This window comes from Cyprinus carpio, chromosome A10 (genome assembly GCF_018340385.1).
Source record: "Cyprinus carpio isolate SPL01 chromosome A10, ASM1834038v1, whole genome shotgun sequence".
NCBI lineage: Eukaryota > Metazoa > Chordata > Actinopteri > Cypriniformes > Cyprinidae > Cyprinus > Cyprinus carpio.
Window position 1 is genome coordinate 14891241 of NC_056581.1, and position 18391 is coordinate 14909631.

At 34.4% G+C, this 18391-nt stretch overlaps 1 protein-coding gene across 1 annotated transcript; it reads right to left on the reverse strand.

Moving 5' to 3' along the window:
* Positions 1 to 17057: 17057 nt before the first annotated feature.
* LOC109104497 (trace amine-associated receptor 13c-like) lies at positions 17058 to 18129 on the reverse strand. Its single transcript, XM_019117792.2, has one exon. The coding sequence runs from the start codon at positions 18039 to 18041 to the stop codon at positions 17058 to 17060; it is 984 nt and encodes a 327-aa protein (XP_018973337.2). The 5' UTR covers positions 18042 to 18129.
* Positions 18130 to 18391: the final 262 nt, after the last annotated feature.

The following is an 18391-nucleotide window of genomic DNA, read 5'->3' on the forward strand; positions in this document are numbered from 1 at the left end:
CATCAAGCCAATTTAATGCCGTTTTTAAATGTGTATACAAATATCGCATGTAGCTTTAGAGACGATCCCTAAATTTGCGAATATCGAACATTCAACATCAAGCCAATTTAATGCCGTTTTTTTTTTCTTTTTTTTTTTTCTCTTTTTCTTTTGTTTTCTTTTCTTTGCGCCAGATGCTGATGTCTTTTAACCGGGCATAGATGTCCATCCATCAATTATGAAGATTAAGCCGCAAACATGAGGTGCAGCGGTCGCGAGCGCGGTTGGGGGAATGGCGCTTTTTTTTTTTTTTTTTTTTTTTTTTTTTTTCTTTTATTTTTTACCAAACGAAAACTGCATACTATGTTATACTGCATAACTACAAAAAATTAGTACTCTGCGTATAGGGAGCGGCGGTACATACTGACTCATTATATTTATTTATCAAAACCTTTAAAACTTATGATATGCTTATCATTGTTTTTCAGTATACCATAAACATTTTGAAAAAGAATCTACAAATACTGAAGCAGCAAACTTTGCAAAACACAAAATTTGTCACTGCCTAAACTTTTGGCCACAACTGTAAATAGACATGCTTTTTGTTTACATGGCAGACTTCTTTTACCATTTATTTTCATATGAATTGTGTTGTTCTGTCAGTCATCAATATTTCCGTACAGTTTAAGATATATAATACATATTTTCAATTGTCATATACTGTGGGACCAGATTTAGTTAGTTAGTTAGCCCTGTTGTGCTATTATTCCACAGCACACTGTGACTTCTAATCCAGAGGTATGAGTAATTTCCGGCTTCATCATCACCTTAAATTAACATTAAATCAAAAGTTTTGAAGTTCCTTTATTCTTATTTTAATGATTTCATGGTAACATTACAATAACATTCAATTTGTAAACATAAGTTAATAACTTTTACAGCATTTATTAATTTAGATTAATATCAATTCTACATATACTAATACATTTTACCATTTCAAGTATATATATATATATATATGTATGTGTATATTTTTACAGTGCTCAGTGACAAATACCAAAAACACAGAGGAATAAAGATTACACAAACAAAGAGAAAAAGGGAAAGCAGTTCAGCTGCTAAACCTAACTGAATGATTCTAGTCAAAGCAATTGATCAGGAAAAAAACAAATGGTTTGCATTAATATTAGCCTTGTTTGGATCGTAATAAATTTATCCTACATGAAGTGATGTTTAGCAGCTTAATTGTGGCATGAATTTATTCACATCAGCTTTGAAAACACTTGTTTAAACAACAAAAATTAATTCAACTTATTGTGGCGTGGGGAAGAATCACTCGACAAGTTTTGGCTTAGTGCACAACAAAAGGCCCCGGAGGGTGGATTTTATTTACAACAGTGACAGGTGCAGGATGGCAAGACGGTGCGTGGAGGCTGGTGCTCATGGTGCTCTTCAGTGCTCAATCCAAGTGAAAGTGGGTGTCCAAACGTGCTCCAAAGGGGGTGGGCTGTCGGTCACTCGCTGCTTTCTGGTGAGAAATGAGAGAAGGGGTTAGTCCAGTGTGCATTCGGCTCGAGACCAGTCTCTCCCTGTCTGCTCAGCATCTGCTGCTTAAGAGCCGTGTTCTAACGAGCTGCAGCGGTGGCCGATCAGCCGGCGGTGAGGACGTGCAGGTGTATGTCGTTGGTTGCAAGGGCGACGCTGATTCCTCCTAGGACGCTCGTCACATTATTTTAAAAGTTACAATGAAATATTTCACATTTTACTGTTAGGCTTCTTTCCTTTGTGTGTAGCTCCACCCTTTAAATGCCTTTTGGACCTTAATCTGAGGTGTGCTGTAAGCCATTTTAATTATTCACTTTGTGATGACCCACCAAGATAATACATTTGACACTTACACAGTTTTATATGACTGTCCTCTTTTTGTCATTGTGTTTTTGATTTATATCAACACAGACTGAGCCTGACTGTGATTCTTGCTCAGTTTTCCTAATAAGCTAATGCAACACAACTGAACATTGTGTCACTTAAACTTACTGTGTGAAAAAGAGTTGTTAATTGTTAAACTCTGACAAAACCTGCATTTGAACAGATACTAATTACAAAGGAATGATACTCAATGAAATAAACTATATATTTTTAAAATACATGTAGTATAAATTAAAAGGATGAAATATTATAATTATCTTTTATAATTATGCCTTAGGACTTTATAACATTGCATTGTATGTGAAATTGTTCTCAGAGTGACGACTTCACCTGTTTAACTACAGTTGGGGCCCTATCATACACCCGGCGCAATGCGATGCAAGGCGCAGCGCAAGTTTATTTTTATTTTTTTATTAACCAGAAACCAGAAATATACAATAATAGACAGAAATTTACATATCAATGCACAGAAAAAAGAAAAAAAAAAAAAAACATGCCAGAGTGTACAAACCATTGATTGATTCATCAAAAAACTGAATATTCTTTAAAAAATATGACAAGTCTTCCTTGCTTTTTTATTTATAATGTTCTCCAAACTGGTGCAGTAGTCTTTTGTCTCCTGAAGAAAATGAATAAAATTTGCCTTGGATCCTGACCATTTCTTCGTGTATATGAAATTTTCCCAAAATAATAAACAGTTGTACAATAAAATTAAAATGATTATTATTATTGTTATTTTCATTGGAATAATACATAAATATATCAAAATTATTTAATTTAAATATAACATTTGTTTTCCTTCTAATGAAATTTTCCACATCCTCCCAAATTTTTTTTGTGTATATACAATTAAAAAAACAGATGGACAATAGATTATTTTTCCATTGAGCAAAAATCACATGAATAATCAATCTCTAACTTAAACCTCTCTAACACACTTTTAGCTGGATATATACCATGTAAAATTTTAAATGTAACCTCTTTTACTTTATTATTTAAACAGTATGCTTCACAAATACACCAAGCTTTTTTCCAGTTTATATTCCTAAATACATTGGTCCATAACAAGCTTTTATGAGTAGCTGTTTCACCAGTTATAATATTCCTAATTATGTTTATTTGTACACCTATGTTTCAAAATATCAATATCTCCTATAAACATGCTGCCTTTAACAAATATTGCCTCAGAAGAATCACTTCCACAAGCTCTTACAAAATTTATAATTTGTTGAGGTATGGCATCAAATACAACAGCATACTCTTTTGGCGTTACTGGAAACCCAAATTTTTCCAAAAATTCACTAAAAGATAATAAATTACTATTTGAATTTAAGAGTTGTCTAACTAACACAATATTATTTTCATACCAACTATTATAGAAGAGAGATCTATTTTTATATTGAATGCACCTATTATTCCAAATAATGTATTTATATGGGGAAAAATTGTGCTTAAACACCAGCATCCAGGCCAATTAAGCTTGTTTATGAAATTTAGCCATTTTGACAGGCAGTTTTTCAATTTTAAAATCACATCTTAAAAGAAGATCTATGCTGCCCACCATATCAAACACATTTTGGAAATGTATACCACATACTATCCTTTTCTTTCATGAATTTAATAAGCCAATTAATCTTGAATGTATTGTTTAAAGTTTCAAAACTAAGCACAGATAATCCACCTTTGCTCTTTGGTTTACATAGAATTTATTTTCTCAAATAATGGTGTCTATTTTTCCATAAAAAATTAAATAACATTTTGTCTAATTCTTTACATACATTGGATGGCATATCTAACGCTAAAGACACATAAACAGATCTTGATATCCCTTCTGCTTTGGATAGTAAGACCCTACCATTCAGGGATAAATCTCTTTGAAGCCAAATTTTCATTCTTGTCTTTGTTTTGTCAATTATCGGCTTGAAGTTGAGCACACTGCGTTCATGCTCATCTTTATGTATAATAACTCCTAAATATGTGACTGTATGTTTAATAGGAATACCATGTAATTCTGTTAAGTTACATTCTTTAAGTGGAAACAGCACTGATTTATTTATATTAATTTTAAGACCTGATACTTTGGAAAACTCTTTAATGCAATTAATTGCTTTTATTATTTCTGAATCATTTTTAAGAAAAATAGTAGTATCATCAGCCAATTGACACAATTTAAATACTCTTTCGAATACTCTTATACCTTCGAACTCTGCTTTTTTGATACGTATAGCCATAATTTGTGTAACTAATAAAAACAAAAATGGAGATAAAGGGCTACCCTGTTGTATACCTTGATCAATCTTAAATCTTCCAATTGTGCCCATTAATAATTTGACTGAACTATTACATCCATTGTAAATAGTTCTAACAGCTTTTTGGAAGTAATCTCCAAAACCAAAATGTTGAATACATTTGAACATAAACTCATGACTCACGGTATCAAATGCTTTGTAAAAGTCTATGAATAACATAAAATAATCAGTTGGTATATAGCAATTATATTCAGTCATATCTAAAATTAATCTGATATTATTACTGATATGTCTCCCAGTCATAAACCCTGACTGTTCTTCCTCAATGATCTCTTCTAGACCTTTCTTTAATCTTTTTGCAAAAACTAGAGCAAAAAGTTTAGCATCATTATTCAGAAGGGTAATTGGTCTCCAGTTGTCAATGTAAAGTTTATCCTTATTCGGCTTAGGAATAATTGTAATAAGTCCTTGTTTGAGAGTCGCAGGTAATTCCCCGAATTCAATGTATTCTTTAAACATGGCTGCTAAAAAGGAGATAACTGACCACTGAATATCTTATAGAATTCACTGGTAAGCCCATCGTTCCCTGGAGACTTATTATCTTTCAAGCCTACAATAGAATTTTTCACCTCTTCTAGACTAATATCTTTGTCACAAAATAATTTTAATTCTTCATCTATTTTCTTTGTTGTGTCAGAAATATTATTCAAAAATAAATCTGTTTTCTATCATCATAAGGGTCTGAAGTGTACAGAGTTTTATAAAACTGGCTGACATATTCAGCGATATCTTTATTGTTTTCACATACTTTATTATTAATCATGAGTTTACGTATAGATGATAATTCCCTATTACGATTTTCTAAATTGAAAAAATATTTTGTATTTTTCTCACCTTGTTCCATCCACTTCTGTCTACTCCTTATAAAGGCACCTCTAGCTTTGTCTATATAAATTGTGTCTAATTGTAATTGCAAGGAGGCCAATTGTTTAATTTCTTCATTTGTTAAAATTTGCTTACCAGATAATTTCATCATTTCTTCAATTAATTTATTTTCTTTTTCTTTTTTTACTTTAGCTATTTTTTTCCCTATACCTATAGCTATGCTTCATATTTCAAATTTCATTAATTCCCAATTGTGACCAAATTTATTGAAGATACATGTCCGTTTCCAATATTTTCCTAAAGTTTCAGTGGCTTTGTTTTTAAACCATTCATTCTCTAACAAGTTTTTATTTAATTTCCAATAATTTGTTTTAGGACGAGCTAGACTTACAGCATCTTTGTTAATTTTAATCATTATAGCCTTATGATCTGTTAAAACTGATGATTCAGTTTTCACTAATTCAACGTCATCTACACTGTTTGCACTATTTGAGATTGTTTAGTCAAATCATTATTGCTCCAGGTGTACATTCTTTGGTGTGGGTAAGTATATCTCCATATATCCAAAAGATCCAATCTTGCACATATGTTTTTTAATTCACATGTTTTTTCATTGTTTTTAGGAGGCCATCGGTCTATTTCTTCGTCCATAACAGTATTAAAGTCCCACCCCAAATAATCATTGCATAAGGAAATTTAGAACACAATTGGTTGATTTTACTCTCAATTGTTAAAAACAAAAGATTATTCTTCTGCTTATTACTTGTGGCATAAACATAATAAATTGTGAAAGATCAATACTAACATGTAGAATTATCCATCTTCCTTCAGTATCTGTTTGCTTACTATGAATGCGTCCTTTGAATTTACCTTTTAATATAACTACCCCTGCAGATTTGTTAGTACCAAATGAGAACCAAACATCATTCCACCACTGACTTCTCCAAAAAATCTGCTTCACAAGCATGAGACTCCTGAATGAAAAAAAGTCTGCACCTTTGCTTTGACAATGCAAAAATAAAGATTTTCTTTTCAGTTGGTTTCTTATACTTCTGGCATTAATGGAAAGAATTGAAACTGACATGAACAAAAACAAAATAAAGATTAACTTATCCCAAGTGCACTTTATAAGAACATAAATGTCACACACTTTAACTGTGTTGCATTTATCAACAATAACTCAGAACAGTCTTTTTTTGACTTACATAGGCACCTTAGTTTAACAGATAAACAGTCAATATCTGAAGTCTTTGATTATTGATGGAGAAATGAGCCCTATACTGAAATGTTCATCCTTTAATTTCTTTTACATTCACAAATGCTTTATTACCTACCAGGTAAGCCTTGTCTCCATTTTTCCTAGCCTTCTCTACTAATGGCCACAGATGAGCACGTGTTGCCTGGTCATCAGCTGTCAGATCTTCCTTCACTTGAAAACCTCTGCTCTTGAGAAACTCGTTGCTCTTGGCGCCTTTTTAGAAAGCATCTCTTGCCGATCTAGATGTGAATCTGACGATCACTGGCCGTGGAAACTGATTCTTTCTTCCGCTGTCCATTCTGCCGATGCGATGAGCCACATCCACTGCTGCCACGATTTCTTCACCATCACTGCCTGGAATTGCTGCACGGAAAATCTCTTTCACCTTAACTTTGACGTTTTCCTCCCGCTCTTCAGCTACTCCATACACACGAAGATTGTACCCACGGCTATACCGATCTGCATCATTTACCTTTTGTTCCAATTAAGTAACTTTCTTTTGCATTTGTTCCACTCTCTCCTTCATTGTGCTGTTTTCTTTCATTAGATCCACTACTTCTTGATAACAGAACTCCAGAGATTTTTTAAGCCCCTCGATTTGCATCGTGTTGTGTTTGACAGCTTCGTCAGTTTGATCTGCTCTTTCGTTGATCTTGGCAGTGATAACGTGAATTACGTTGTCTTGTAGCTCGGCCAAAGATGGTTCAGAACTTACTTTCATTTGTTCCTTGCGCACTTTCTTTGGAAGTTTTTTATCCGGTGTATTAGGACTCGAATCACAGGTCCCATCACTTTCCTTGTAAGCCTTGCAGGAATAGGAGTGTATATCTTGATTCGTTCTCATATTTTTGATGGTAACTACCTCCATTTCTTCCTCAGTACACGACTCAAATGTCGAGTTTTTCTCCATATCCGAGTCTGACAGGTTCAGAGATAAAGTTCTCAATATAACGAATAAACCAACACAAACGTGTGATATTTAGCTTAAACTGACAATTATACAATCGGAGCAAAAAAAATATGCAACTGTATTATGCAAACATTGCTAACTGTGTGTGACAAGATTTTAGACGTTCCTCAACGCAAAAGCACGACCACTCATTCCGCCATCTTGGATCGGACCACACCTAGCTTTTCAGAGAGATAAGCCTTGTCGTGCAGCGCAAGTGTGTTTGCTAGTTTCAGTCCGGCGCCGTTCACATTTTCCTGTCCAGCGCCATGTCGTTTAATTAGCAAATGCATTTGCGCCCATTTGTGCGCCCATGGGCGTGCTGGTCTAAAAAAGAGGTGTGTTCAGGCGCATTGCTGGCGCATTGCTATTTTAAGGAGCTAAAAATAGACTGCGCCATAGACCAACTCAAACCTGGTCTAAAGTCTGGCGCAATGTTTTTTCTTTGTTATTTAAAGAGCGCTTTAGTATATACAGGTCCACAACGCACGTAAAAGGTAATGGGAATGGAAGATGAGACTCTGATTGGTTTATTGCACATTACGCCCAAAAAACACCCATTACTCATTAAGAGAATAGGGACACCCCGTTTTGACCATGCGCCCCCGGGGGCGCCAACCGTTTTTCCGTTGTTAAAATAGCAAAAGTGGATTTGGACACGCCCTGAGTGCACCTGCGCTGTGCGCGCTACACTTTGCGTTTAGATCGTTAAAATAGGGCCCTTGATGTTCTGTTAAAATATTGACCAGACAGGATGCTGGCTGAAATATTTTCAGTGTTAAGATGAATTTAACTGTGTTTTTAAACCAGGGGTAAAATGAAACATAGACCATAGGATTCAGACCTGAGTTAATATACAAGACCCATGTAAAAACATTTATGGTTGCGGAAGTGATTACTGACAGAATAAACCAGATAAACTGTGACAATGATTCCTAATGTCAGAGCAGATTTGCTCTCAGATTTCCTTCTTACTGAACTTTCTATTACACATTTACCACTCTTCATCAGCAGTGGCGGCTCGTCAGAAATTTTGAGGTGAAAATGAGAGAAGGACTATTTAAAGTTAATAAAATTCACAGTGCATTTCAGTTAATGTCTCAGAATGTGTATTTTTAGGGCCCGCGCACCGATGGTGCGAGGACCCTCTTGGAATTGCTCCGTTAATTATTATTCTTCCGCTTCTTCTTCTTCTTCTCCGAAATGAATCGCATTTTTGAGGGCCTAAACATGCTCCAAAACTCACGAAATTTTGCACACACATCAGAACTGGCGAAAATTTACATCTGATATAGGTTTCAGAAGTGGGTGTGGCAAAATGGCTCGATAGCGCCACCTGTAAAATTTCAACGGAGTGCGCCTCGAGTTAGGTTTCACGTACATGCACTAAAATCGGTACACATGTGTAACACAACATTACCTACAAAAAAGTCTCTTGGTACAAAATCCAAAACCCAACAGGAAGTATGTTATTTTGAATTTCCTGTACGATTTTTGTGCAGTTTTTTCCATTTCCATGCCTCGTACTCTGATGAACTCCTCCTACAGTTTTAATCGGACCATCTTCAGATTTGGTGAGGGTCATCATAAGACCTTTGTGAAGTTAAACCGCGAAGTTTTTGAGTTTTCGTCAAGGGGTGTGTCCCTGGTGGCCTGACAAAGTTTGATCTTTCGCCATGAAACAGGAAGTTGCTGTAACTCAGCAACATATTAACATATTAACATATTAAAAAGTGTCAACAAGTGTTAAATAGGCTGGCAACATGCTAGAAACATACTAAAACATGCTAGCAACACTTAGCTAAGTGCTAAAGCATGCTACTAATGCAGTGAAAAAGGAAGTTGCTGTAACTCAGGCAAGCAATGTCCAATCTGCCCCAAACTTCACACGTTTGACAAGAGTCCTGTCTTGAACACATCAACATGTCCGTATTCAGTTATAGTCATAGCGCCACCTGCTGGCAGCAGGAAGTGTCATGTTTAACACTGTTATGGACTCCTAGCAACATATTAAAAAGTGTCAGCAAGTGCTAAATACACTGACAACATGCTAGAAGCATGCTAAAACATGCTAGCAACACTTAGCTCAGTGTTAAAGCATGCTACTAATGCAGTGAATGAGAAAGTTGCAGTAACTCAGGCAAGCAATGTCTGATCTGCCCCAAACTTCACGAGTTTGATTAGAGTCCTGGCCTGACCATATCTACATATTCATATTTGGTTATTGTTATAGCGCCACCTACTGGCAACAGGAAGTGACATGTTTTACACTGGTGTGCACTATTAGCAACACAGTAAAATATGCCATTGTGTGCTAAACATGCTAAAAATATTCTCAAACGTGCTAGCAACACTTAGTAATATTTATTAACAAAGTAAAATAAATAATTCAGTTTTGGTTAAAACTGAATTATTTATTTTACTTTGTGATTCCAGAAGATTCAATTTAAACGTCTTTTTATTAAAGCATTTGATTTGACATACAATTCACTTGTATATTCTGTGAGCCTTTTTTTATAACTAAATAAATAAATAAAATAAAATAAAATAAAAGGCAGCTCTCTTTTAACACAGACTATTAAGAAGGGATGGATGTTTGCTTCAAGTGACAGACCAGGTAAGTGAAATTATATCTTGTTGTATGTGTGTCGTTTTCTTTACGTTTTCTGACTAAAATCAACCAAAAAGCTATTTTTAAAGTGGTTAAGCAAATAATAATAATAATAATAATAATAATAATAATAATAATAATAATAATAATAATAATCGGCAGCGATCCCAGACCAATACAATTAGTGTGCCTCCTCTATTTTAAAACCCACGAGCCGCCACTGTTCATCAGAGTTTATGACTTTCACTTGCTGATACAGCATAGAAAATCCCTCAAATATAAAGATATGATGAGGATACAAGGAGACACAAAGAACAAAATCAGATCAGAGACTCTCCAGGCAAAAGTTAGTATAATGGAGCAATCGCCATAACACCACATACCTGCTGACAGCAATGAAAAAAAAAAATACATGAAATTATATTCATGGCTGGAGCATTCTCCCTTGATACATGACAAGTTGATGGCAGGAAAGCAGTATTGAGTCTCGTGATCCTCTGTCTGTATAATGTAAATTTTGAGATTTTGGACTATTTGCCTTTTTCTAAAGTGTTGTTTCACAGTAGTGAATGAATACACTTTTAAGTGTTTTACTGCACTTTATCTATTTGCGTCTGTAGATTTCAATTCCAGTACATATCTTTAAAGGCCATTTTCTCAAAATGAGTTAGAAATATCCACTTTATCCAGTGTTCAAATTTCAATTCTGAAAATGTATTCAAACTAATGCATATTTACATAGATATTGCCTTTTTTTGCATATTTTAATAAAATATTTCATAAAAATCGAACCGTCAGCTTAAGTTCTACTAGGAAGACTTAATGCCACGTCACATTACAATTAGATCTAGCCAATCGGCACTCAACAAGAGGAATATTAAAGCCCTCTACTCACCCTTCATTGTGTTTGTAGATACTGCCGCAACGTTTCTTGCTCAAACTGTCCCTTGACTTATTGCCTTACTTTCCCTGGGTTACTTGCATATAGTTAAGTTCGTCTCCTGCAAACGATTGCGAGTTTGACATTCCTCTCAAGATGCACACTAGATCGTTGGCATTGCTCTGGTGTCGCGGTGAATGTTTGCGATCGTTTGGTAGTGTTGGATAATATACAAGCTTAGGAGTTTTCTCAGCAGAGGATGTGATACATTGGTGGAATTCCAAGTGCTTTACTTTCCGAGCTGTCGCGTCGCTGCTTGCATCTCAATCAACAAAATATTTCACCTGTACGCTCACATGAACCTGCACACATTAAGTCTCTCTGGCCTTGCAGTCAGAAACAAGGCTGCCAGTCTCCTTCGGCATTTCGTCTTCATCACTTCATTAGCCTACACCATTATAAGTATCATTTTTGTTTTATGCACTTGTGGGGCTTGGGCATAAATTTTATTCTCTGCAAGGTTATTCACTCATGTTTAAGACAAAGCATTAAGTGCTTACAAACTTTTTGTGTATCTAGCAGACTAGCACTGCACAATTAAGATGTTGCTCAAACTAATTCATTCAATGTTTGGAACAGCTCTTTTGTAATGAGGCATTTTGAGTCTCATTATTAAGGGCTTACAATCTTTACACTAATAAAGATTGTTGCTCGTGTTATTCCTTTCTGTAAAATACGCTATGTCTAGCACACTGTATCATATGCTTTTGTCTTTGTTACTTCAGTCATTGTTTCATTTGTGTCTATCTACAACAATTCCTGAATGCCTTGTACTGGAAAGGGGTAAGTATTATGACTTAAGTCTCTCCTGTTGTGTAGACCATTTCTGCGAGAGGTCCTCGCTGTCTATTTCTGCATGAGCGTCCTCTGAATAAGAGCATGAACGTAAATGGACATGTTTTCTTGATATGCTCAAACACTAAAGTTTTCCCAATGCACAATTTATTGACCAACTAAGAATTTCATCATAGTTTTGTCTAATCTGTTATTTTTTTTACTATTCTCATGACATTAGATTTAAGGCAATTAGCTCTAGCTTAGCTATCTGGCATTAGTTTGCTCTGATAAATAACTAGCTGGCGCACTCTTTTTCTGTGTGGTGAGCATTAAAATATTCTTTCTTGGAACTTGTACTCATCAAGGCCTTTCTACAGTCTGATGTTTTTATGTACTTCCTGTCTATGGTCACGACTTCCTCTCCGGATTTTCTCCTAAACTTCGTCAATGTTTGGACTTGGAGGTTATAATTACTACAATTATGTTAAAATTTAGTGTGTGTCCTGTGACTTTAATGTCCTGGACAGTGTATGCTCACTCATAACATCTGCTTTTAAGTCATGCAAAAATCTTTGTGTAAGGGCTTTCTTTTTTGCTTTTACATGTTTCAATCGCTATTGAAGTTTAAATGGCTAGTAAGGCATCGTTGTTAAATGTAAAGCTTTCTTATCCTTCTGCAAGGGTAATGTATCAAGATTTATTTTTATATCTTTGTCCTAGTTCCATACATTCCTTATATTTCTTTAACTTGTATTTCATGAGATCTGGTTTCTTTGAAGGTTCACTCGTCGGGTTCCTATAGTTAAATGGAGTCTTGTCTGCAGAGTCTATCATAAGCAATAGTTCTAAAACCCATCAGTAGACAGGATATTCTTCAGTATAGTTGTACATCTGTATCACACCAAACTCTGGATAATTAATAAAAAATTATAATACCATATCTTATAGTCTCTTAGGCCTAGTGTGCATTAGGCTATAATTTTGTAAATTAAGTAAAAAGAAGTAAACATAAAATGAGTCAAAAAAACGACATCTGCAATTTAATTGCAAAAAATAAAAAAATAAAAAGAGAAGCAACAAAACCACTGCAAATGAAATATTACACTACTTTGTTCAGAACACGATTTGCATAGCATCAGAACAACTCTGCAAGGTTGCAGTGCACTCAGGAGTCAGGAAGAAGTGCGCCATTTGAAAGGAGACAGCGGCAAGCAGGTTCACTTCTCTGTTGTGAAGGAGATAGGTCTAACCACTATTGGCGGCTGTGAAGAGGAAGCAACACGTTTGCGAGGTAATGTCAAAAGTTTGACTCAAAATTATTTATCTACGTAAACATGCAACTCACAAAGTGTACATTTTGATAGACTGAAAACAAGGCAAGTAGTGTAGGCTAGACGTTACATTACCTAGGTTGCAGCAGCTGAGTTTTAGCTTTAAGTTTAAACATTACCTATTTGCTGAGATTAGCTAATAAAATTGCTACCGTTTGGTAATCCTAAATGCTGAGAACTCTGTCCTTGTGTTGTATTTAGCAGCTATGGAATATGTTGTATTAACTCTTGTTATAGGGATACTCCATCCCAAAATGAAAATGTCATTATTCACTTACCCCCATGTCGTTCCAAACCCATAAAAGCTTTGTTCGTCTTCGGACCACAATTTAAGATATTTTGGATGAAAACCGGTAGGCTTGAGACTGTCCCATATGGTCACAATGGTCACATTGTAAGGGTTAAAAAACAACAACAACAGATTTCATTTCATTTTATAAAAGCTTAATTTCACAGCATATAACCAGAGAATTTTACACCAAGATCACAGGGATTAGATTTTTCAGGATTAATCAGGAAATTTGAATTTTCTCATCTTAGTTTGTTGCCCAAGTAAAAAAGCATTCAATGTAACTTAAGTAATTTTTACCCAAGCATTTGCAAACTTCTGTCTGTTTTTCCCCCTCAGTTGTTTGATGCAGGAATTGGAATATAAGCTACCTGAAACTCCTACCTGGAGCAGTCAGGCATCTTCAGGCTCAAACATTTCTCCATTACATTGAAGTGAGTATGCAATATGGGAAGTGTTCTAAAAACTTTCACATGTCCTATATGTGGCATTGCTTTAAAAACAGTGAAAGGGTATGTAAATCACCAACCATTACACAAAAATGAAGCACATGGCGAATATGCCTGTTGTATAGTTGGGTGCAAATCAAGATTCACAAACTACAATTCCTTTAAAAGTCATATTTTGCACCACCATAGACGGTCATCCCTGTTGCAAGGTGAAGCAGTACAGGGTCCACTGAAATGTCAAAATCCACAATGCCAGAAACAGTGCAATGATCTGAAAGATCTTTTAGATCATTTGAAATTTCATGTTTCAAAGAAAGAGGTTAAGTGCCCAACATTAACAGTCATAATAATATTATTATTCTTGTAACTTAATGTTTTAGTTTTTTCCCTTTCCATTTTTTTTGTGTGTACTGTAGGGAGTTCTCCCCTGACAGCTTTATGATTGCTGTGGACCACACCACTGGGAAAGATGGTGTCACAAATTGTGGTGATGCCCTTCTAATGATGTTTGTGACCTACTACTGCCTCAACATAAGCTATCCAGTGGAACATGGTGCAACTCTGGAGTTCATGCAGAGGTAAGACTTAGAAGTGTATGTCCTGTAGAAAAAAAGGTGTATGTACGTATATATGCGACCCATAGATGGATAGATCGGAGATAAATTGTTCATTTAGGAATCAACTCATTACATTAATTGACATTAAATTAGATGACAGCAGAATAGTCTACATTAAATAATTTTATTTAGTTCATTGCAACATACAAAACATTTATAAAGTTACAGGAGCAATATGAGCAGACATTGTGCTCTTTATGGCATCTGTGGGAAGACAGCTGGTATTGGTACATTATGAGCTGTCTATTCCTATGTAATATATACAAAATTTTAATATTGTAAAGTAATATTTAAGAAAGAAATGCTTTATATATGTATATATGGCAATCTTGTGGTGCAGCTATCACTACCTTAGTAATCTACAGTATGGAGATGTTTATACTGGATCTTGCTCCGTCTGCAATCCAAGTGAACCTACAGAAGATATGAAAATGTTAGAGTAGCAAAGGTACTTGTAATAAAGAAATAAAAGATGCCAGCCCTGCTGTAGTAATTACTTGATACAAGTGAATTAATGTGAATACAAACCTTCACATCAGGAAGTTTTCTTTTAGGACAGAAGACAAAATGGCAGTTGAAAAAAAAAAAATGATCAGGTTAAAACTGCAGACCGGCAATGCTTTGACCCATCAACCAGGAAACTTTGTGAGGTGTATCATTTCTATCGTCAGTTACACTTAACCAAGCAGTGGGTTACGCAAAAATACCCAACACTATGAAAATAAAAAAAATGACCCAAATGACGCAACCCAGTGACTGGATATATTTAAATGAAGAAACCGTTACATAAAAATTATATGGCTCAGCCACAGAATTGCTGATTATGAAAATTGTTTGTAGCTCTATATTGAGATTTATTTCTGTCTTCACAGGTGCCTTTTCAAGATAAGTCTGGACAGGGGGACCAAGGTGGAGAAGAAACCATCTAAAAAAACAGCAGTTTGTTAATCTCAAGGTTCTTTCAATGATTACAAATATTGCAAACTTTGAATGGAGAGAGTAGAATAGAAAGCTTCTTGCATTGTCAACGTCTTCACTTTCATACACAGTTTAAGTGTGTTCCAGTTTCTTTGTATATCATTCTGTAATGTTTAAACCATTCATTCTGCTGGCATTACTTCTTGGGAGGGTAAGTGGGTGGTGGATAAGTGAGTGAGCAGTATCCTGGGTGGTGGTTTAATGTTTCATTTTTGTTTTGTAATGCATGTTGTGTAGAAATGGCTCTAAAAAACTGTAATTCCCACAGTAAAAACTGTATATGGAAAAACTGGTTAGTGTTAAAAAATTAACCAGTGGATAACAATGTTGCTAAGCTAACTATGTTGTTGTAGTTAAATGCTGACCAAATGTGTTATTTGCAAATAACAAATAAAAAAATAATGATAATGGTTTTGTTTTTTTATCAAAGGATTTTTTTTTTTTGCAGTTTAACCTAAATATACAAAAATAAATTATTTTTACAGTTAGTTTACTGTATGTATATAAACAATTTTATACTTTATATCTACACTTAGATTTACGGTGTTTTTTATAATAACAACAGTAATTATCTGTAGTTAAGCTCTTTTTATCATTCTTTAAAGATAATTTTTCTATTTTAAAGGTGTATTACTGTATTCTGACAATTGTTAAAAGTAAAAGATTTCATGAATTTTTTTTTTTAAAGATTTCATGTATAATTACAGGAATAATCTGTAATTATGGAATAAGAAATTACTGTTTTTTTTTTAAGGTTTATCTAATTTTTTTTTTTCTTTAACAATTTTTTTTAACATATTTTCTGGTGCTCCTGGTGCCAGAAAATTACTTTTTTTTTTTTTTTTTTTTTTTTTTTTTTTAGTTTTCTTTTTTCTTTCTTTTTTTTGTATAGTGTAATTACATTGTAAGTACACAGGTTTTAGGGCCACAATATAAAGTGGGACCATCAGTCCACTAAAATAATCCAAAAGTGGCATACAAAATTAAATAATAAATAAAAGGAAAAGTGTGTGAGCTGTCAAAACATATAATAAGCCAAAACATTTGATTAGAAAAAAAAAAAATGTTTTTCATTAATTTTAGCCTTTGTTTGGATCATAAAAATTCTGCCTACATGAGGTGATGTTTAGCAGTTACAGTATTAATTTATGCACATAAGTTTATATTAAACAATAAACATTACTTCAACTTACTTGAAAAGTTACAATACAATATTTAATATTTTTATTGTTAGGCTTTACCTTTGTGTATAGCTCCACCCTTTAAATGCCTTCTGGATGAATCTGAAGTTGCTTTGTTTCATATGTTTTAATCGGAGGTGTGCTGTAACCCATTTTAATTATTCACTTTGTGATGAACCACCATGATAATACATTTGACACTTAAATATACAGTAGTTCTATATGACTGTTCTCTTTGTGTCTGTCATTATGTTTTTGATTTATATCAACAGATTGCATGACTGATAAAAGTGAAGCATAAAGTACATAATATCCATCTTTATCATTTATTACATTAGTTTGAAGATTTAAGATTAAATTCTCCTAATAAGCTAATGCAACACAACTGAACATATTGTCACTTAAACTGTGTAAAAATAAGTTTGCTTAATTGTTAAATTCAGACAAAACCTGCAACATAGTATAATTATAAAGCAATGATATTCAAAGAAACAAACTATAATATTTAAATGCATGGAGTGTAAATTATTACCACTATTTACCTTTTTATGTAAATAGTATTACCTTTATGACTTTATGACAATATTGACAATTTTTGTCAAATTGTTTTCAGAATGATGGCTTTATCACTTTAATTACAATTGATGTTCTGAAAAAATATTGACCAGAGAGGATGCTGCATGAAATATTTTCAGAGTTAAGATAAGTTTAACTGTCTTTTTAAACCAAGGGTAAAATAAACCATAGACCATAGGATTCAGACTTGAGTTAATATACAAGACCCATAATAAAGCATTTATGGTTGTTGAAGAAACTGCTGATATGGAACAGATATAGTACGGAATCCAACAAAGCAGATAAACTGTGACAATGATTCCTAATGTCAGAGCAGCTTTGCTCTCAGATTTCCTTCTCACTGAACTCTCATTTACGCATTTGCCACCCTTCATCAGGGTGTTTATCACTTTCACTTGCTGATGCACAACATAGAAAATCCTCAAATATAAAGATATGATCAGGATACAAGGAAAAATAAAACACATGATCAGATCAGTGACTTTCCAAGCAAAACCCATCATAAAAGAACACTCTCCATAACACATGTTTGTTCTTAGTGAAATTACAAAGGTAGTGCTATAAGTTGAGGAGAAAACCCAGCTCAGAAAGATGCTTATTAATGTTTTAGTCATGGTTATTTTCTGTGTGTACAGTAAAGGGTGACAAACAGCCACATAGCGATCAACAGCAATTAAAACTAAATTACTAAGAGATGCTGAAATGAGCAGCCCTGTTATTACCAAAAACAGTCCGCAGAAAGTGTCCCCAAAGTACCAGCAGATCTCAATCAGCCTCGAGGCCTCTATGGGCATCACAAGTCCAACAAGCATGTCAGCGACAGCCAGAGAGAGAATGATCAGGTTGGTTGGAGTGTGAAGCTTCTTGAAGTGAGAGATGGAGATGATCACCAGCAGGTTCAGAAACACAGTCCATGCGGAAAGCAATGAAAAAAACATATACATGATATTGGATTCATGTCTGGAGCGTTTTCCCTTGATACATGATGAGTTGATGGCAGGAAAGCAATATTGAATCTCATGATCCTCTGTCTCATAGGCCATGTGTGAGTCTCCTCCTGTTAGGAGTTTGTTCTGCTTTCCTTACTGTCCTTTAATTTATACAGTGTCTGGATCAGATTGACCAACCCATCTAACACCCACACTGATGCAGCATAGTGACATTTAATTATTTATTGTATGTATTCATTTATTCACACAGTAGCCTGTTCAACAGCCCATAGTAATGTCTTTGGTAACTATTTAGAATAAGGAACACTCATTCACTATTAAAGGTGCAATGTGTAAAATTTACAACAATCTCTTTACAGAAATGCAATATAATACACATAACTATGTTTTCAGAGGTGTATAAAGACCTTACTTAATGAACCGTTATGTTTTTATTACCTTAG